Here is a 20942-nt window from a genome sequence, read left to right on the forward strand (position 1 = left end):
AGGCCCGGCTTTCCCTTACAGCACCATAGCCGTCGCTGCAGACCTGTGTGGTCGGCCGGCCACCCCCACCCGGGCCGAGGTGTGGAGAAGTTCTGCCCCCAGCAGGCGGACGCAGGCGACTGCAGGCGACTGGCCAGGTGGGGCTCAGCGGGCAGCCAGAGTGCATGGGAGAGGGGCTGGGTGTTGGCCAGGACCCCAGGCCTGTCACTGCAGCCAGGACGCTGCTGCTGGCCCCCCGGGGGTCCTCCTCCTCGGGCCGCCCGCCTCCCCGAGCCTGGATCCCGAGGGCCCAGGCAGGGAGACCGAGGCAGGGAGGAGCGGCTCGGGCCTGTTCCCAGGCAGCCTGGCCACCCCAGCCCCCGGCTGCCCGCTCGCCAAGGCCCTGCCTCCAGAGCTGGGATGACACGTCTTTCATGATTTCCCTCGTCCCCTTTGGCTCTCCAGTGGCCCAGACAGAGATTTATTCCCAGCCTGATGCTCGTGGCTTCCAGAGCCGGCAGGGCTGGGGAGGCGCCGACGGCCCGTAATGGATAAGACCACAGCTCCCCCGGGGCCTGTGCCTGGGCTCATCCATCAGGCGCTGCTGGGTGCCGAGGTCAACGCTAACGAGGCCGCTGGCTGCTCCCCCGGGTCTCCGCAGTGGCGCACACTCGAGCTGCACTTTTGATTTTCCGGAGCTGGGCTTCGCCCGCCTCCAGGGGAGAGCGAGAGCCACCCTGTGCCTCTCCCCAGCTCCACCAGGGTGGGGGTTGCTGGGGCCGGGTCACTAGCTCCTCTGGTGACATAGTGGCCTCCTGTGACACAGGGCACAGCCATACTGCCGTGAGCTGGCCAGTGCCCCTGGAGCCCCAGGAAGAGCCAGGCTTCAGCTCCAGTGTCTGCCCGCCGCCTGCTGCGGGGCAGGCCAGGTGCGGAGGGCTGAGGGCCACTGGCTCAGCCAGGATCCTGCCCCGCGGAGGTCAGGAGGTGCTGTCGGTGCTGCCCCGGAGCTCTGCTTCGTGCTGACCCATGACCACACCAGCCCCCACTTCTCCAGCTCCAGGGGCTAGTGCCGGGCTGGGTGCCCCTATGCACCGCCTCACGGGACCCCAGGACTGCCGTGGGCACCGAGTCTCTTAGCTCCGTGTCACAGACGGGGACGGAGGCCAGGAGACACAAGCCCGCAGCCAGGCAGTCAGACAGTGCTTGTGTGGGAAGTTCATCCCAAAACCCACGGGTACCTCTGCCCTGCGCCACCGGCTGGCCTCACACCAGATGCTTGGGACACAGAGGAGGGTGAGACACAAAATGGGCGTCCAGGGTAAGGGCCACGTGGGTGCCTCTGGGTGGCAGGGGAGGTCAGGGGCTCCACCCTATGCGATGCCTCCCTTGGCCCCCTGAACCCCCAACATGGTCCTCCTGCCTCTGGCCTCACCCCACTTTTCCCTCGGCTGGGGATGCAGTTCCGTCTGACCCTTGCTGGGTCCCCGTGGGTTCCCAGTGGATGCATGTGGCCAACTGCATGGGAAGGAGCAGCAGCTGAGTCCACCACCCCTGCCCGCAGAGCAGGCCAAGCCTGGGCCCAAGAGCACCCTGGTGGCCACCTCTCCGGGGGTCAGACTCTTGTTGGACTCAGTTACCGGGGCCTTTGATAATTGCTGTTTATTAGTTTCTGTGGCTTCTGGAACTAATTGCCTCAAACTCAGTGGCTTAAAACAGCAGGAGTCACTTGACCCGGTGTGGAGCCCGCAAGCCGGAGATGGAGGGGCTGTGGGCACAGCCCTCAGGAGGCCCTCACCGGGAGCCTTCCCCCCACTCCCAGCTCCTGCTGGCTCCAGCTGCCCCTCGGCTGTGCACCTGGCTCCAGCCTCTGCCTCGGTTTCCATGTGGCCTCTCCTGTGTCCGTGTCTCCTGTGTGAGGATGCTTTCAAGACTTCAGGCCACTCAGACCCGCCAGGGCTGCCTCACCTCAGGAACCTTCACTACCTGGACAAAACTCATTCCCAGATAAGGTCCCATTCCCCGATTCTGGGTCTGTCTTTTGGGAGCTAACATCTGACCCACTGAGAGAATAGCAGCACCTTGACCTGAACCGAGTCGGACGCGCCGTCTGAGGAAGGGGCCGAGCCCGGGCCGAGCCTGGGCCTCGCCGCCTCCTGCCCGGTGTTGCTGCGAGCAGCGTGAAGCCTTCTGTCGACAGGCAGGGGTTTTAACCAGCTAGAAGTGGCAGGCCCAACGCTGGAAGCCAGGTTTTACACCCCCTCTGTGTTAATGGGGAACTTTCCAAACACAAAGTTCAGAAGTTGGTGACTAACTCCCGTGGAGCCACCTCTCAGATCCCACAGCTGCGACCATCTGGTGGCATTTGCTTCCCATCCTTTCTTTTGTTATTAAAGAAACAAAATCTAACAGATACAGAAAGAGCCCCTCTTCTCCGGGACCGCCTGAGCTCAGGATGCCTGTCTTTGCAGGCACGTAGGCGGCCCTCTGTCACTGTGTCCACCAGTCAAGAGGACCTGCTGGCGCAGCTCCGCCCCTCTGTCACGCTGCGTGGTGGCCCAGCACGTCACCATGTCCCCTGATGCGTCCACTTTGGCTGTCTCCCTCTCCCTCGGGCTGGACGTCCTGGACTCCTCCTTCCCCATGACGAGGCCCGGCAGGCACACCCGCTGGTGTGTGAGAGGTTCCTCGGCCCCACGTCGGGGGAGCCAGCGGCTGAGCCGGGACCTACTCAGCACAGGGCAGACGCCCGTGGTTCTCCCACGTGTCTATGCCGTCTGCGACCCATCTTCTCTACCTGCTGGCGTCAGCAGGTAACCGTGCAGAGATGCTCCCGTCCGTCCCCCTGGGCACCCTGGACAGCTGCCCTGGTCACCAGGGCACTCAGGACAGTCCCGGCTTGCCCATGCTGGGCCGCAGCCTGGCCTCCATTGCTGTCGCTGCTTCCCTGTGGAGATGCCCCTCTGGTGCCTCCCTGGCCCCCAGCGTCGGGAGCCCCTGCTGGGCGGGTTTCCTGATGGCCCAGAGTCTCGGTCACCTCCTTTCGGCCCCACCCAGCAACCCCCTCCTTGGCCGCCCTGCCGCTGGCCCCCGTGCAGGAACTGCTAACTGAATCCGCCCTTGTGAAAAATGTGAACAAATCGCAAAGCGCCTCTTAGACAGATTCAGAAGTCAGGACTGCTGCTGACCAAGCCCCCCGCTCCGTCCTTCGCTTTTATGTTGAAGCCACAAACAATTAAGAAGGAACCACAAGCCCAGAGGTCCTCTTGCCTAATTAGCTCTCGGGGCCCTGCCAGGGAGGGCAGCCGCCCAGATACCACCCCACGTCCCCTGCTCCATAAGGCCAGGGCCTTGGCAGAGGCAGGACAACTCAGAAAAAGTGGCCAGGGGTCAAGGGTGGACAAGAGACTGTAGTAGCCTCCAGGGCCGGTGCCAGCCAGTCCATCCACCCCAGTGTCCTTCAGGGGGACTACATGCTGCTGGCAGTCAGGCTGGTCCTCTGCAGGGGAAGTGCTCGGAGCTGCCAGTCTCCAAGGGTGCCAGGGGCCACCTGTGGCAGGACTGCAGGGTCGGCAGGCGGGGCTCCCTGGTTAGCACGCACACTCCTCGTGGCACCTGAGCCTGGCGGGTGGCAGTGGCTGGCACTGGGGCAAAGGCACCCCCGCTTTCCCTGGCTCCCCGAGTGAGTCTTACTCGCGAGGCCGAGCACCACAGGTGGACAGTAGGAGGGGAGGGAAGGCGACCCAGGCCGAGGCTGCCCTCTTCTACCTCTGGGTCAGCCCCCGCCTGTATGCCGGAGGTGTGGGAGGCTGAGGCTGGAGGATCACAAGTTTGAGTCCAGCCTCAGCAACTTAGTGAGGCCCTGTCTCAAAATAAATTCTTAAAATAGGACTGAGTGGTAGAGCTTCACGGGGTTCAATCCCCAGCAGCAAAAAGAGACAGAAAAGAGACACAGAGCCCAGAGCTGGGGTTGCGAACCCCAGGCCTGCAGTGCCTAGGGAAGCCGATCCGCGTAGACAAGGAGGGGAGGGGCCGGCCGCCGGCCTGTGCCTGGCCTTGAGGTTGGGGTGTCGGACTCTTTTTTTTTTTTTTTTTTCTTTTAATAAAAGTCAGGTCTGGTGCTCAGGCTGGGGGGCAGGCAGTCCTGCACCCCCACTTCCGGATGGGCTGGGCCCACAGGCTCGCGCCACCCCGCCCAGCCCAGCCTGCGGCCCACGTGGGGGTGGGAGCTGAAGTTGCCACGTGATCCACGTCTCATTGAGGAGAAAGTCAGACGTTTGGGTTTTTATGTGAAGTCTTCCAACTTTTTTACATTGGTAATTTAAGTTTTCCTGAAATGCCACAGACAAGGCTAAGCATGCTGCCGGCCCGACCAGGCCGAGGGTCTGCGCAGGCATAGTCGCTGCCACGGGGAGCAGGGCCACCTGTGACCAGGGCCAATGCCAGATTCTTTGTAGATGGAAGGGGGTGACCTCAGAGTTCCTCTCCAGCAGGTGTCCTGAAGGACGAAGCCACCTGGTCCCTGCTGTGAGCATCCTGGCTGCGTCAGCACAGGGACGCTGGGGTGGGCACGTGGGGACTCTGTGTTATTTCCTACCACGGCAGGGGAACTGTTTTAGCAGTAGCCTTGGTACCTTGTAGGCAGCCTGGCCAGAACTGCTTGTTAGGAAAACTGGTGGCCGACCCTGGGCAGGAGCCCAGGGCTCAACAAGCGGCCCTGTGGGCACTGGACAGTCAGACCCACACGCACATTCTGGAGCCTCTGGTTCTGAGCGAAAGGGAAGGTGCCCCCAGACCCCGTCCGCGCCATCCAGGAACATGAGGGTAGGCTGCAGGAGCCACCCACAGTGGGGACCGCCCGGGCGACCAGGAGCCCCCAGGGGCTGTGCATGGTGGGTTGGGTTTGGACTAGAACTGCTGGAAGGAGCCCAGCCCACCTGCCTTCTCCCTCCCCCAAAAGCAGAGGGTCCACGCCTGTTCAAAGCAGGTGGCCCGTCGCGGAGGCCACTGTCCACCTCTTCGTCCCCTTAAGCCTCTGTGGATGCCCACACCGGCAGCTGCAGACTGCTGGCATATTAGAGATGGATTTTAATCTTATTTTAACAAAATAGCCGTTTCCACTGGAAGATGCAATTGAGAGCCGAGGAAGGACCCGTCTTGAGCAGAAGCCCGTTCAGCAGACCTCCGCGCTGTCATTGATTTTCCACGAAGAAAAAAATCGCCTCTGGCTACTAAACCGAATTAGTAGTCACTGATGACCAATTATTTCAGCCCGCTGTGAACGGGGAGCCGCACTGAAATCCAGTTTGTCAGACCCAGCCTCCCTCCTGGAACACCTTTCAACAAATGTGTACCTGCAGTCCCTCAGAAGGAGCCTCCACCTTCCGCGCTCCCGCCAAGTTCTCCAGCTCCACAAAGTTTTAATGAGCATGGAAGATGAAGATGAGTTGCCATGAAAGGAAGCCCTCTAATCCACAGAGCGCTCGTGGCAGGAGCGCCGCAAATCAGAGCTGTCAGCTCAGCCCCGCGCAAAGCGAGTGTCAGGCTAATGTTTGCAAATGGTAATTTCCACTTCCCTCGCGCCCGGTGCCTTCGCTGGAGATCAACCCCTGGTCTGGGGTATCAATCGCACAGCTGCGCGGACGGGTTGGAGTGCACTAATCTGAAGTCCCTCCAAGGCCTGCCCCTGCGCAGCTGCTGATTGCATTTCATTTTAGTCTCCATTTTTCACTCTATTAGACTTAATTTTGACACGGTTTTGTGGCAAGCAGGAGTGTCGGGTGATGAGGAACTTTTCTGAGGGGCTCCTTCCAGGTTATTAGCGAATGATTTGTTGGAGCTCTTAGCTGGGGGCCCGCGGTCCTGCTGAGCAGCGCTCAGAAGCCCCGGGCCAGCCCGCGGCCCACATTTACAGCAGGGGAGCCCTGGCAGCCCGTGGGGCCTGACGCCCCCAGGGGACAGGACAGTGGACTCTTTCCCGCAGAGGAGAAGGCTGCAGGAGCCCAGGGAGCCACTGTGGAGGAGCGCCCGCTTTAGCTCCTCCCTGACTCAGAGCAGGACTGGCCGAGAGGCCACCCTGTCCCTGGCCAGACAGGGTGGGACAGACCAACTTTGCTGTCAGGAGCAAGGGCTGTGGGGTCCGAGGGGCCGGACTCGGCTCCCAGCTCTGCGGCCTGGCTGCTCTCCCCGCGTGAGCACCGTGGGAAAGCTGCTGGAGTTCTGAGCCTCGGTTTCCCCGTCGGAAGGTGGGGGGTGGGCTGGCGTTCATCCCCACCTCCCCTGTCTGAGGAATTGGTGGCTGACTCCCGCAGCTCCCGAGTGCCACCTTCTGCTGGCCCACCAAGTGTGTCCCCAGGGCTCAGAGGACAGGCCCTTGTGAGACAGCCCTCCTGCCCCCTGAGCACCAAGCGCACGCACTGCCCCGCCCGTTCCTCACCCTGACTCTGCAGGGCTAGGGCTGCAGCCTCCCACGGAGGGTCCCCACTCGCCAGCTGTGTGGTCCTGAGCAAGACCGTGAACGTCTCTGGGCCTCCGATTCCCATCTATGGAAAGGGGATGTGGGCGACAGTTTCAAGTGGAGTGTGAGGGCTGAGGAAGCAGGTGGGAGGCCTGAGCCGTCCCCTCGTCTCGCACAGAGCACCACCCGCACTGGGAGCCTGCTGAAGCTCCTGCGCGGGCAGGAGGGACGCCCAAAGCAGTGTGCAAATGTGGCAGTGAGATCTCACTCACCTTCTGTCTCTTTCCTCCCCGGACCCTTAATCCTGCTCCCTTCCTCCGGTCCACTTTGCCACCACATCAATGCTTCTAAAGCCTGGCTGTCGTCACGCCCCTCCCCTCTCCCCCTCCTCAGAAACCATCTATAGCTCCCTAGTACTTTCAGGTAGACATTCCTGTCGTGACTCCTGTCCCGCCATCCTGCTCAATCCGGTTGTGGTTGTTCTTTCAAAACCACCTTCCCGAGGTGTAGTTTAGACAATAAAATGCCCCGTACACACTGTGATGAGCTTTGGCAAGAGCATGTGTCTTGCTCTCCAGTGCAGACTTAGCATATTTCCATCCCTAAAGTCCCCAGGGCAATCTGCCCCGCCACACCCAGAGGGCCCTGGCTCGCCAAGCTGCCCCGCGGCTGAGGACCCAGCCCCATTCCTTCTGCCCCTTCCCAGATGCCTGTGCAGGTCAACCCTCCTCTCCTGGGGTGCCGAGGGACCTGGAGGGTCTGGATGGCCACATGCACACTCCAGTTGCTGGAGGACCTTAGCGCAGCCCTCAGCCCTCGGGCTCGACCCTTCCTATATTGCACGGAAGTTCCTCCACGAGCTGCCCTACTTCAATGTGACCTTAAAAATAGAAACCGGATGGCATTTCCCTGGCTCCTTGTCCCCCTCTTCCTGGCTTCCGGGGTCCCCCTTGTTCATCCTCAGGAAGGGGCCAGCCACTTCCAAGGTGTCTCCTGCCCTGGCCAGGCCCTCTCTCCTGGGGTGGGGGATGCCCCGTTTCCCCTTAGCAAGGAGGACCGGGGTTCTGCCCTGCTCTGCTGACTTCATGGCTGAGCTTCCTCTTGCAGAGACAAGAAGGAATCGCACGCACTGTGCTTGCCCTGGAACCTGGCCTGTGGGGGGACATCGGGCCCCCGTCCCATCTCCCAGTCCAGAGGACAAGCTCGTGTCTTCCCAAGGCCCAGCTGGTGTTGCAGTGGAGGAGGTCAGCTGTCCTCGGGACAAACTTGGCGCCTTCCGGAGCCACTCTGCCCATCTACCCGGCGGGCACTGGGCTGGAGGGTGGCGGTGCACGTCCAGGAAGGTCCTGCTCCCGGGCGCCCCGAGCCTGCGGGGAAGGTAGGCAGGAGCCAAGTGCTGCGGGCTTGCGCAGAGCCCAGGGAGGCCAGGGAGAGCCCTGCCCAGCCAGGAGAGGGGCAGGCGGGGACCGGGGCCTCTGGGATGAGTAGCAGAGGGAAGTAGTGCTCTGCAGCCCCAGGGCAGCAGGGAGCCACAGGCGGGTCTTGAGGGCCACGGGACAGACGTGCAGTTTTAGAAAGCCTCGCTGCTGTGGGGGCGCGGGGAGCGCGGGCAGGGCATGGTGCTGCTCCAGGGTCTAGCGCCAGAGGATGGTGCCCAGAAAAGTCTGGGCTCCTCCATGGAAACTGCCAGGCTGGGCCTCCTCGATCCGCGCTGGCTTCCAGGCGGTCCTCGGCTCTGACCGCTGGCTTCGCAGACGGCGATGTGGATTCTCTGGGTGGGAGACCTCGAGCTGCAGGGCTGGTCCGGGCTTTGCTACAGGCGTGTGCTGTGTGACCCCGGGCATGCCATTTGACCTCTCTGGGCTTCAGCTTCCTCACTCCACCTTTCTTTCCATGCTCATTTAGTGAAGATAAATAATTAAGCTCCTGCGTGTGGCCCCTCAGCTGCTCCAGAGGAAGGCCTAGGAAGGATGTCTGTAATTGTTACCACGGGGGCTCTCGGCCCGTGCCAAAGTCATGCATTTTGGAGGTGGAAAAATGCCTTTCTGGACAACAAAGAACTATGTTTATTTTTCAAAAACCAACTGAACACGATGTGAGGTAGCAGCAAAAGATCACTGTGGGAAAAGCCCCAGGAAAACCGGCTTCTAAAACTGTCCCTGGGCAGGTCGGGGGGTGGGGAAGAGGGTGAACATGCCCAGCAGTCCTGAGCAGGGCTGAGCCGAGGACCCCTGCAGCTGGGGAGGGGGCTGCCCTTGGCTGCACCGGTGCCAAACCGCCTGCCCGGAGCTCAGTGGGGCTGGGGTGGCAGGTGGGGTGGGCTCGGGTCCTGGCAGGGCACCTGGGGGCTGCGTCTGTGGCTCCCAGCACTGGCTGTGCGTCCTCAGCAAGTCCCCTGAACCCCTTGGACTGGGGATTTGTCCTCTCTATTTATTGCGAATGCGTCAAATAGAGTGTCCAAGTGGACGAGGCCCACCGCGCAGCCCCAGGCTCACCGGGACACCTCCCGCGGGCAGGGCTTCCTGGAAGCCCTGGGCCCTGTCTCCTCCACTCCAACCTGTCTTCTTGCCCTTGACCTATGTCTTCTGCATCTTTCTGGATCTTTGCGAACACAGCTGCGTATTATTTCACCATGAAGACCCCGACTTTCCACCCGCCACCTGTGCGGTGAGCAGATGGGAGCGCCCAGGGTCCTGAGCCCCGCCCCCACGGCCTGTCCAAACTTGCTCTCAGGGTGGACTTTCTGCGTCCCTTGTGTGAAATCGCGCAGGCTTCTCTGGTCACTTCTAGTTCAGGAAGATGGTCTCAGAGTGCTGGTGAAATGGCCTAAGCCCCAGCTCCCTGGGCTGGCCGCTCAGAGGGAAGGGCAGGGCGAGCTGCGTCGTCTCCCCCGCCCGGACCCAGGCCAGACGCACCCAGGGCTGGATGCTGGGCCCCTGTGCTGCTGACCACGGCCCCGTTTGAGTTGGGGATATTTTATTTCGCACTCCTTCATTCGTGCTTTGAGAGAGAGACTGACCGAGAGTGAGTACTCCTTGTTTTGGTGTGTGATCCTAAAATGATCTGGGAAGCTGGTATTTGAGAAGTTCTAGGAAGTTCTCCTTGGTTGGGAGAAGGCGTGTGTGGACGTCTATGCCTGGACCTGCTTCCCGTGGTGCCATTAGAGTTTTGTATATGTGCTTCTGTCAACTTGGAATGTTTATATTTTCTTAGACAGAAATTACTGATCTTGTTTTAGTTTTTACATTGGTGCAAAGGTGCATGTAATTGTCTCTTCTAATTAAAAGACAATCTACCTGCATCAGGAACAGCTCCAGTTGTTACAGGTCTGGAGCTTATGCAAGTTGGAGAGTGGCTTTAAGAAAGAAAGAAAAAACTTCACAATCATAAATGAAAATTAAAGCCCCACACTTGATACTTAGTTATAATGGGAAAAGAAATCGGAAAGAATTACAAATTCAAACAAGCTGACAAATACCACAAAGCACAAACGTCCAGGAGAATATATTCTTTTTTAGAATATTAGTTGCCTAATACATGCTTCGATTATTTCCCTTAGTTTTTTTTTGTTCTGTCTCCTACTCTTTGACTACCTCTTCGTGTAATTGTAATTTTAAACATCTTTCTGTAGAGGAAGCTGTTTCAGTCTTTCCTCTAGCATGCTTTATTAAAAATATTTTCTTGCATTTACATTACTTTAAAATAATTGTAAATTCAGAAGCTGTACAAATAGCAGAGATCCTGGCCCCTCCCTCCCAGTTCCCCAGATGATGGCTCCGCTTACCCTTCAGTGCAAAATGAAAACCAAAATACTGGAGTGGGTGACCCTGGGACTCCAGCCTCACACTCTGTGCTCTCCTATCACATGTACAGGTTCACATAACAACCAAAATACAACACCATCCTGTCACTGAAAAGATCCCTTCCTTCTAACCCAGGTGGACTTTGTGACTCTGCTTCCCACCATTTCCTGCTCCCAGGAAATTCCAAGAATGCTATATATGCAGAATCATACAGAAAGTCACTTTGAGACTACTAGCATTTTTCATTCAGCATAAGGCCTAGAGATGTGGCCAAGCCATTTCATGTGTCCGTGATTGGTTCCTTTTCATTGCTGAGTACTCCTCCGCGGCATGGATGTACCACAGTCTGTTTAACCATTCACTCGCTGAAAGACATTTTGGTTGTTTCAGTTTGTGCCTATTACAAATAAAGCTGATATGACATGTGTGAATCTGTCTCTGTGTAGACCTAAGTTTGAATTTCTCTGGAATAAATAACCAGGAGGATAACTGTTGGGCTGTAGTTAGTTTTTAAAGAAACGACTGAACTCCCAGTCAGAGCGGCCGTGCCGTCTGCACCCTCAGCAGTGTTTTGTGAGAGGTTTTGTTCCTTGGGTCCTTGTCAGCAGCTGGTCATGTGACCGTTCAGTACTTTAGACATACTAACAGGTGCATGGTGGCCTGTGATCATGGTCTCATGGGCATTTCTCTGGTGGCCTTGGTGCTTTTGTCCTGTCTTTGCCACCCACACGGCCTTCCTGGGGGAATTCTCCTGACTTTACCCATTTTATAATTAGATTTGTTCCTGTTTTTGTCTTTTTCTGTTGGGTTTGGGGAGTCCCTTGCCAGGTTTGGGGTTGGCAAATGCTCTCTCCCGGTCTGCAGGTTGTCTTTCCACGTCTTTGTGGGGTTGCTCACAGACCGGAGGTTTTTCATTGGGAGGAATTTATCAGCCTTTTCTTTTATGGGTCATATTTTTAGCATCAAGTCTAAGAAAGTCTTCACCTCACTTTAATCCCAGAGAACTTGTCCTGCATTATCTTGTAAATGTACAGTTTTACATTTTAGGATTAAACCTGGCATCTGTTTGAATTAATTCTCATATAAGGTGTGAGACTTAATGGACTTTTTTTCTTTTGATATTTTAATCTTCTAAGTTTTTTTTAGATGTCAATAGAACTTTCTTTTATTCATTTATTTCTATGTGGTGCTGAGAATCGAACCCAGTGCCTCACACATGCCAGTCAAGTGCTCTTCCACTGAGCCCCAGCCCCAGCCCTTTTTTCTTGCTTTTCTAAAAAATCGTTTTACCTAAGATGCCCAGTGCTCCCGCCCCGTTGTTGAAAGGCCACCCTTCCTCGATTACTGTAAATTCCATCTGCTTCCTTTAGTTCACCATAAGGCATGCGTGAGCCATTCACACGCGCAACTCCATTTTTCCTTTCCTCCTTCCCGTCCCCATCTCGCCCCCACCCACCTTTTTCAACACACATGAATACTGAGCGGGGCTCGGCGAGTGTCCACCAGACATAAAGCCGCAGGCCTTCCACGGGCAAGACCAAGCGCTGCGTGGGAAGGTCGCCCCCGGGGGCACTTGGCAAGGGCACTTGTAGGATGTGCTGGGCAAGGGACGAGCCTCAGAGGAGCTGGCCCCTGAGGTCAGCTGAGACCTGAAGGCAAAGGGGAAGCGGAGCACCTGCCCAGCAGGAGGAAGAGGAGTCCAGGCCGAGGGTGGGGCTGGAGCCAGGCAGCCCTGGAGGGATGGGGTCAGGAATGTGGCCAGTGTGCATCTGGGTCTGGTCTGCGGAGTGGAGGCCGTGAGTGTGTTTGGATGCGACCTTCGCCTGGGTCTCCCACGTGGGGTCAGCCTCTGCACCCATTTATCCAAGCTAACGCTCCAAAGCAGAGAGGGCCCGGCCGCGGCCACCGTGACTCACAGCATCGCCAGTTACTCCCGCGCCTCATTCACGGTCATAAGGGCCCCTGGCCGGAGAGGAGGCAGAGGGGGTCAGCGTGGCTGCGGGAGGGCCGCCGGGCAGGCTGGGTGACGGATGCAGCGGGGTTGCTGGGAAGACAGCTCTTCAGTCCTGAACGGCCTCTGGGGGGGGATATTTCGAGATCACGAACGTAGTGTCATTAGAAAGCAGGCTATAAATTAGGCTGCTCGGAAGCATGGGGTGTGTAATAATTAAGTAATAAAAGTCACCACAGGGGTAAAGCAGCCCGAAAACAAAGAGCCGCTGCTTGTAGCCGCGCGCAGGCTGCGTCGGGAGGGGCCAGCCTTGCAAAGCGGCTGAACCTCGGCTCAGAGAGGCGCCCAGGCCCGCAGTGACCTGCAGAGACCCGCACGAAGGGGAGGCATGCCAAGGCACAGCGGGCAAGCAAGCGGTGGGTGCCAGGGGTCCCACCAGCTCTGCATCTGTCCCTGGTGCCACAAACCCATGCTCGGCATGGGCCTGGCCCTAATGGGTAGGCCAGGCGGGGGATCCCGTGTACACAGTTGGGCTGGAGTCAGCTTGGGGTCTTTCACAGCCCGGGTGCCTCCAGCATGGGTCCACCATTGGGGAATTTCATGTCGTGTATAATATATCACAATAGTAAAAAATAATAAGAATAAAGCTGGTTGTCCTGCTCAGCTGCTGAGCGGCCACTGTGAAGCTTCCATCGGTCTCCACCAGGCCATTTCACACCAATTGGGACATTAGGGAGACCCACTATTTCTTTCATTATTCTTCTTTTAGAGTAACAATATTTTTATTGCCAGTCTCTTCCAATCTTAGGATTACTAAGTATCTTTTTCAGTGTTTTGGCACTGGGGACTGAACTCAGGGGCACTTAGCCACTGAGCCACTTCCCCAGCCTTTTTGATGTTTTATCTAGAGACACTAAATTGCTTAGGGGCTGGCTGAGTTGCGGAGGCTGGCTTTGAACTTGCTTGTGATCCTCCTGCCTCAGCCTCCCGAGCCTTTGGGATCACAGGCAGGCGCCACCACGCCCGCTGCTAGATACCTTCTAGAATTCGTTTTTGACTGAGGCGTGAAAATGTTAAGACTCATACATGCCAAAGGGCACCATGGCCTGTTCCCAAACGCGTATGCATGGTGCTGTTTAGATCGGGTTCGACGAGTCCGTCTCCTTTCATCATTTCTTTATGGCAAAACCTTCCCAGTCCTTCCTGCAGCTTTTTGAGGTGGAAACGTCGTCATCCATAGCCACCCCAAGATGCAGGAGCGCCAGGGTCTGCTCCGGTCTCCCTGCAGCTCAGGTCCCCCGCAGCCTCTCGCCTCGCTCCCTGACCATTTCACCAGGAGAAGCGAGACGTGCTTTCCCAGCAGCCCTGCTGCTCCCCGTGAGCAGCAGCCTGGTGCCACCGTGCAGACGCCCCTCCTTCCTCCTTTGTCACCTGCAATGTGGCCTGCACAGGAAAGTGAGGGAGGAGCTGCTCACTGTCCTCAGGCAAATGACTCCAGGACCTGTGCACATGCATGTGCACACATGTGCACACGGGTACGCACACACGTCATCTCCAGAGCACAGCCACCCCTCCCCGGCTCAGCCTGCCCCCTCGGCGTCCATCCACTCGGCCCCTGAGATCTATTCCTCCCATGGCCTCCCGAGCCTCCTTGCCTCTGGCCCAGGGACCTCGCAGGCTGGGGAGGGTGTTTCTCCCGCCGGCCCTGCTCCTTGGAGTGGAGAACAGCAGTGTGAGCAGGTCGGGCGCTGGGGTGCCCACCGCTGTGGGGTGGCGGCTTCTGGACCTCCCGTGCGCAGAGACAGGAAAGATGGCGTTTTGCGAGACGAAAACTGATGAGGTTTTTTCCACTTCTCTGAGTTTATATTTGTACTTCTTTTCTCTAATTCTGAAAATCTTGCTTCCTAAAGCCATTTGTTCAATTACTAATTCACTTTGTCCTTCAATGTAAACATGACAGTTTCAAAATAATGGATATTCACATTATTTTTTTTTAAATATTTTTTAGATGTTGATGGACATCTATTTTATTCATTTATTTATATGCAGTGCTGAGGATCGAACCCAATGCCTCACACGTTAGGCGAGCGCTCCACCACTGAGCCCCAGCCCATGGATGTGGACGTCACTACTAACAGCAGGAGCAGCTTGGGTCTTCCTGGGTGCTTCTTGTCCTCAGTACCATTCGAGAGAGATACTACCCAAATCTCTTTTAAAATCACTTGACATCATTTTGACAAACAGGTCCACTTGCTTCCTCCTGTTATTTACAGCAGGTGCTAATCTTTAATCTTTATTTTAACTATTTTCTTAAAAAGGCACTTTTTCCACGGTTCCCATGTAAAAGCTACTGCACAGTCCAGAGTTCAAGCTGTCATCTGCTTCACCCCCTAAGTTCCTGTTGATAGTAAAATTTGGTTCCTTTTTTCCCTTTTGGAAATAAAAATATATATGTATCAGGTACATGATATGCATCATACATATAATATGTATTTCATATATGATAAGCATTATAAGTCATACGTTATATTTAACATGCACAATAATATATATATGCTATATATGTCTATATGTAATGGCATCCCATGTCATTTATTAGGGGTACCTACTTAGCTTTCTCTGACTGATCCTAAATTGAAAGTGGGGAACAAAAACCAGGGAAGCTGGCAGTAAAGTCCTGGCTTGTGGGGTGATCATTATGTGTTATCGTTAGCTTCCTGCATTGCTATGCCCACCAGCAACACAGCAAGCCACAGCACCACAGGCTGGTTAGGTAGGTGATGGGCTGGCTTCCTGGGCTGTCCACAGAGCTTGGCTTCCCGGGCAGGTTGCTTCAGAGTGAAGGTCGGAGTTCTACTGGTGGGTTCAGTCTCTCAATCTGCATAGAGGTTGGCCTCACCTGGAGCAGTTAGTGTTCCCTGTGAGGACATGCAGCCTGTGGCCCCAAGCCTTGAAGCTCAGCAGGTGACTTGCAATGCTGCCCCTCTGCTCTGGGACCTCACCCTCCCCTTTGTCCCCAGGATGGGCACCACTGTGTTGTGGTATCGTGAAGGGTCCCACAAAATGCTCAGCACAGGACCAGAGCTCTCTGGCCGGAAATCACTGTCAAAGAAAGTCAGAGCTAGACACCAGCTGAAGGCAGATCTTACTCGGTCCTCTGCAAAAGGGGAGATCCCTGGGCAGAACTGAGCTCAATTCCAAACACAGGGCAGGTGGTGGATTGCCACTGAGCCGAGGGAGGGTCAGGGGATGGAAATGATGGAGAGGATACATCAAGGGGGGGGGGTGTTCTTGCTAAACCAGCTTCACAGGGTCCCTGCTACAGGTAGGTCAAGGTCAGATATTGGGCGGGGTGAGGAACTTGATCAGCTTTCCAGGGAAATCAGATATTTAGGGAAGAGGGATCAGCTTTGCAGCGTTCTTAGCCAAGACTGGCCTGAGCAGGCCAAGGAGAGGGCGGAAGAGGCCTAGTGGACAAAGGCTCAAGGCCCCTGTCTAAGGCTGGTCAAGGAGGGCCTTTGTCACATCTCAGATGCCACACTGCCACATGTGCAGGCACAGTCAGTATTTGCTGACTCTTCTGCACGGGCCTGCCTCTCTCGGGGATTTCGAGTGCACGAGAGAGCTCTGTGCAGCCTGGAAGCCCTTTGCTCTGCAGCCTGGGACAGTGACAGTGCGGCCAGTGCTCTAGGGAAAGAGGGAGGGCCTGCAGCGGGAGAGGAAGCAGTCCTTCCTGGGCCTCAAGCCCTGTCTGGCCTTCCCCAGGCCTTCCACGCCCTTGTTTGATCTGCTGCAGCACCGGTACCAGCAGCTATGGGTGCAAGAGCAAAAGGCCACCCAGAAAGCCATTAAGCTGGAGAAAAAGCAAAAGGTAAGACAGCCCTCATTCCTGGGCGGATTGCTGGCGAGGGGAGAGAAGGGTCGGCTGTCGCCGCCGACCTTGGAGCCTGGCCTGGTGTGTTTGTGGTGGAGGGTGGGCGGGCACAGGGAATCAGGTGGTGTCTTGCTGCAGAGATTCAGATCTGGACCAGGTCTTGGTGATTGTCCAGTTCACCTTGCACGGCATCCCGGGAGGGTGAGACAGGCCAGGGCGCCAGTCACCTGGCCCTGTGCGCCTCTGAATTAGGATGAGACTCCAGCGGTCCTGAGTCCTGCGTGAGGACCCTTTCCACCAAATTGCTGCCCCACTTCACACCTCTGAAAAATCAGGCTTTAAAATAATCCAGCAGGCCTAGACAGAAGTGCGCCCTAGGCTACCCATAAAGACAGGCTAAGAAGACAAAGTGAAAAAGAAACGCACTTCTGGAAGGGTGCTTTGAAGAACACAGTCGCTGCTGGGCACCGACCGTGGCGCAACCCTGTAAGCCCAGCAGCTCGGGAGGCTGAGGCAGAAGGACCTGAGTTCAAAGCCAGTCTCAGCAATTCAGCAACGTCCTCAGCAACTCAGCGAGACCCTGCTCCACATGAAAACTGGAAAGGGCTGGGGAGGTGGCTCAGTGGTTTGGCACCCAACAAAGAACACGTCTCTTCAACAGGAGGAAATTTGTTACAAATTAAGCAACAGGCCACTCGGGGGGCCCTGTGCCCAGTGCCTCACCTTTACTCACCAGGACCTGGTGGCTGTCCTTGTCCCATGTCCCGGCCTGCAGGGGAAGTTGCAGCCCAGGTCCCCACATAAAAATAAAAACACTGTCACCTGCTCTGATGGGAGCCATTAGCAACTGGCAGGAGGTCAGTTCAGTGAGATTTTTACTATGAAAAGCATCTTTAGCTGTTAATTTGTGTTGTTCCAAACATTTGAAAATGCTCAAACTGTACTTTATTCCTTGAAAATATCCCAAAAATTTGGGCTGGGCTGTAGCTCAGTGGTAGAGAGCTTGCCTCGAATGTGTAAATATTTAAAACAACAAACAAAAACCACAGCAGCTCTGGTTACAACAATCAGAACCAATACCTGAAGGCCTGCTTGCTCTGTGCTGAGGGACCCCAAGTCCCTGCACTTGGTTCTCCAAGAATCCCATTGGGGAGGTGTCTCATGATCTCAGGGGGATCTGAGGCTCAGAGAGAAGAAGTGACTCTCCAATTCCGTCAGACCCAGGTGTGTCTGTCCCCAAGGTGGAGTTCTTGAAGGTGAGATCCCTGCCTGCAGATTAGGGGATGCTCGGGGAACAGAGCCATTGCCTATGTCCTAGGGCCAAACGGGATCAGAAGAGTCTTCCCAGGGACCCTGTTACCTCTCCAGGCCCCTCCAGCTCTTCCCGGCAGGCCGGCACTTGTTAAAGAGCTCGGTGCCGTGATCGTGCTTTAAAAGCAACCCATGGCTAGTTTGTTGTTAGTGGCTGAACGAAGAGTCATCTCGTGACGGTAGTGGCTGGTTTCAGAGGGAGCATCACCATTACGTGCTGCTTTACAGCCCCTGTGATCCTGCGAGTTTTAATTAGCAGCTATTTCACTGCTGCTCAGAATGTGGACAAAGACACAGAAACCGGAGCCTCTGCAGGCCCAACTCGTAGCCAGTGCCCCTCCTGCGAAAGCAGGGACCCTGAGGCAGCTAACGAGGGTGCTGCACCACAGCTCTGGGCCTGCCACCTCGCGTGAACCACCACCTCTCTGGGGCCCGAGTTTCCACACCAGGCACGAGAAGGAGCCAAATTACCTGAGGGCCGCTGTGCTGAGCCTCCGTAGGGTCCCTCCAGCCATCTGGGTTCAGGCTGAGGCTCAAACTCAAGACAGTTTAGCAAGAGAAAGGCGTCCGGACTGAGGTTGCACCTAAGGGCGGAGCCTCCACCAGGAAAAGAAGACAAGAAACCGCTCACCCGCGTTTCACACCGTGTTGGAGGAGGAGGTGGGCGATCGTGCAGACAGGAGTGGACAGAGCAGGAGGGATGGGAAGCCACGCGGGCAGCCAGACCTGTGAGCCCAGGCCCCTGAGGCGGGAGGAGACTCACATTCTCCCCCTCCCAGCTCCTCTGTGGTTGCTGGCTGTCTTACCGCGGCTGTGAACCGCCAGAACTGGAGGTTGCCCTATGGGGTAGTTAACCCCGCACTGACCTTGAGACGGTCAGTTCACATGGCCGGGTCTCCCGCGTCCCAGGGGAAGCCTCTGGGGGCCTGAAGTCTGTCGACTGTGGAGGACGCGCTGGATTTTGAACAACAGTGAACCCAAATGAAGTCTGGTAACGACTGCCTTTTAGTGAGCAGTCATCTTGGGTCGGCCACCCTGTTTAAAAGCCAGCTCAGGGATCCTACAGGGACCCTGTTGGCTGGGCATCTGTACCCCTTTTCCAGTGGGGAAAGGGCAGAAGCTCAGGCTGTGTGTCTGCATCCCTCCAACCCCAAAGCCCAGTTCATCGGCCCGGAGTAGATGGCCTCTGCTTTGGTTCAGCACTTTAAAACTGTTCTAGAAGGCAGAGGAAGGACTGCCCTGCAGGGCTGGCGAGTCACCCCCACATACGCTCAACAGAGTTGGTCAGCAACATAAATCAGTAAGTGAGGTGGCAACCTCAGTTAAATTTAGTTCCTTCTGGATGCCTTGGGCCACGGTGAGGTTGGAGACCCTGGAGGTCTGCCGGACTCTGCCCTCAGAAGATGGCTGGCTTTCAGGAGAGACGAAACTACCTGGCAACACCTGGCGACACCTGGCCACATCCTGGCCACTCCCGGTGGTGTGGGGCCTGCGGCCTCCATGCCATGCAGCTGGTGTTTCTCTAAGTCTATAAAAGCATAGGAGCGTTATGGTCTTACAAGATCATAGACCCGGGAGTACCTGGGCAGGGGCCCCCAAAGCTCAAGCTGCGCCAGCAATGTGGAAAACCGGGCTCTGTGGGGAACCAGTGACAGCCAGCAAGGCCCAGTGTGCATAGAAGCCAGTGCTGTGGACCTGGTTTTGGCCAAAAGATAAAGGCTCATTAAGGCCAACCAGAGAGCGTTATCGTCGCCACGTTGGGCGGCAGCGCGGGCCTTTCAGCAGCCCTGGGGAGACAGAAATGGACTCCATCGGCACCAGGAGATCTTGGTAGCACAGTCCACACTCAGAACAAGTGGCCAGGTGGAATTCCTGGACAAATCTGGAACACATGGCAGCTGCTGGCCACCCGCTCACTCCTGTCCTGGTTCCGCATGTCCTGCTCACCAGACACTTTGGGTCCCACCAGGCTCTCCACATCATTTTAGGCTAGGTCCTAGGGTCTGGGCCTGCGCCCTGAAAAACCACCTGAACAGCTCTCAGAAGCAGGGAAGCTGCCGTTCCTTGGCTCGGTTTCTGGAGCAGCAAACAGCCCCAGACGCACTTGCTGCAGGTGTCTATCAAGCTCGAGAAGGCTCAGCCGGGGGACCCCCAATGAGGGCCTGAGACCCATCTTTCTCATCTTCAGCCGGGGGCAGTTAGTTGGGGCACACGGTGGCACGCACACCGGGGCTGGAGGGTCAGGGCTGAGGAAGTGCAGTGTCAGCTACTACTGTTGTGGACGCTGGGCCCCTCGGTGCAGTGCCACCCTGCTGCCCAGCCCAGCGGAGATGTCCACAGGTCTGCCGTGCCTGCTGTCTGTGATCTCACCGGTTCTTGAGGTCTGTCCCAGACCACGCTCACTTGGGGCTGCTCTTGGGCCTGTGGCTCTGGCTGAAGTGCCTCTGGGCCACCTGCCCTGCTGCGGACCCTGCTTCTCCCACACCCGTCTCACGGTGGCACATCCAAAGACAACTCTAGATCCCCAGCTCAAGCCACCACCCGCCTGCTCTCCTGCCTCACAAGGGGCAAGCCCACTGTGCCCAGCTCTGAAGGCCAGAATCACAGTGGCCTCCCCCTCTCGGGCCCACACCCAGCCCTCAGCAAGGCCAGCAGTACCAGGGCTTGGGTGCAGGGCTCACCCGCTCCCACCCGAGCGCTGCAGTTGCTGCCCACCTGCTCGCCTAGCACCCGACCCTGACACCCCAGGGCCTGTCCTCCACCAACTGCCCAGCAGCCTTGCAAGACCCGGTTGGCTCATGCCACTCCTCCACTGCCAGAGCTCCTGAGAGAGTCCAGAACAGAGCCCGGAGGCCCTGCTGTGCTGGACGAGACCTGCCCTCTCACTGCCTGTCCCAGCAGCCATATTGTCCTGCCTGCTCCAATGTACCCTGCACACTGGGCCTGGGCTCATCTGAAATGGCCCAGATGTCCCCTGCTTATCGGGGGCCCTCCCTGCCCTCCTGTCACTCGCCCTCTAACCTCCTGCCCAGCTGCAGGCTTGCTTTGTTCTCATTTTGCAGCACTAAAGCCACAGACAGTTGAAATCGCTTGTTTGTTTAGGTTCTCCTGTGGGATGCCAGCTTCCCCAGGGGTCTTTGGGTCCTCAGTGATGTCCCCAGTCAAGCAGGGACGAATGCTCCTCAGTATCTGTTGAAAGAATGAATCCAGGTGAGGTGCTCGGTCAAGCTGGAGGTGCCAACTCAGCACCGCCTGCTGCTGAGCTGTCACCACAAGGCGAAGATGGCCCCACAGGACTTGGAAGTCCATGGGGGTGACCGTCTGCCCTGTCCTATGTCCCCTTTGCTCCCCACTGCAGGGCACAGCCTGGCTGCCTGCACCCTCTCCCAAATCCCTGGCCCCATCTGTTCTCTGCACAGGCTCTGGGAGTAAACGGGTTTCTTGAATTTTTGACAAGCATCACAGGAGGCTCCAGGGCCCGCAGCAGACTCTGAGGTCGAAGGCCTTGAACCTCATGTTGGTTCTAGGGACAAAACCACAGATGGCGGCTTGGACAACAGACATTTA

General features: G+C 56.9%; 1 protein-coding gene across 1 annotated transcript in view; it reads left to right on the forward strand.

Annotated features, from left to right (window-relative positions):
* The window catches only part of CFAP77 (cilia and flagella associated protein 77), a 121798-nt gene that overhangs the window by 79801 nt on the left and 21055 nt on the right, over positions 1-20942 (forward strand). The window contains exon 4 of the mRNA XM_079111782.1: positions 15956-16061. Within this exon, the coding sequence (XP_078967908.1) occupies positions 15956-16061 (106 nt within the window). The remainder of the gene's footprint in view (positions 1-15955; positions 16062-20942) is intronic.

This window comes from Sciurus vulgaris (genome assembly GCF_902686455.1).
Source record: "Sciurus vulgaris genome assembly, chromosome: 15".
NCBI classification, from domain to species: domain Eukaryota; kingdom Metazoa; phylum Chordata; class Mammalia; order Rodentia; family Sciuridae; genus Sciurus; species Sciurus vulgaris.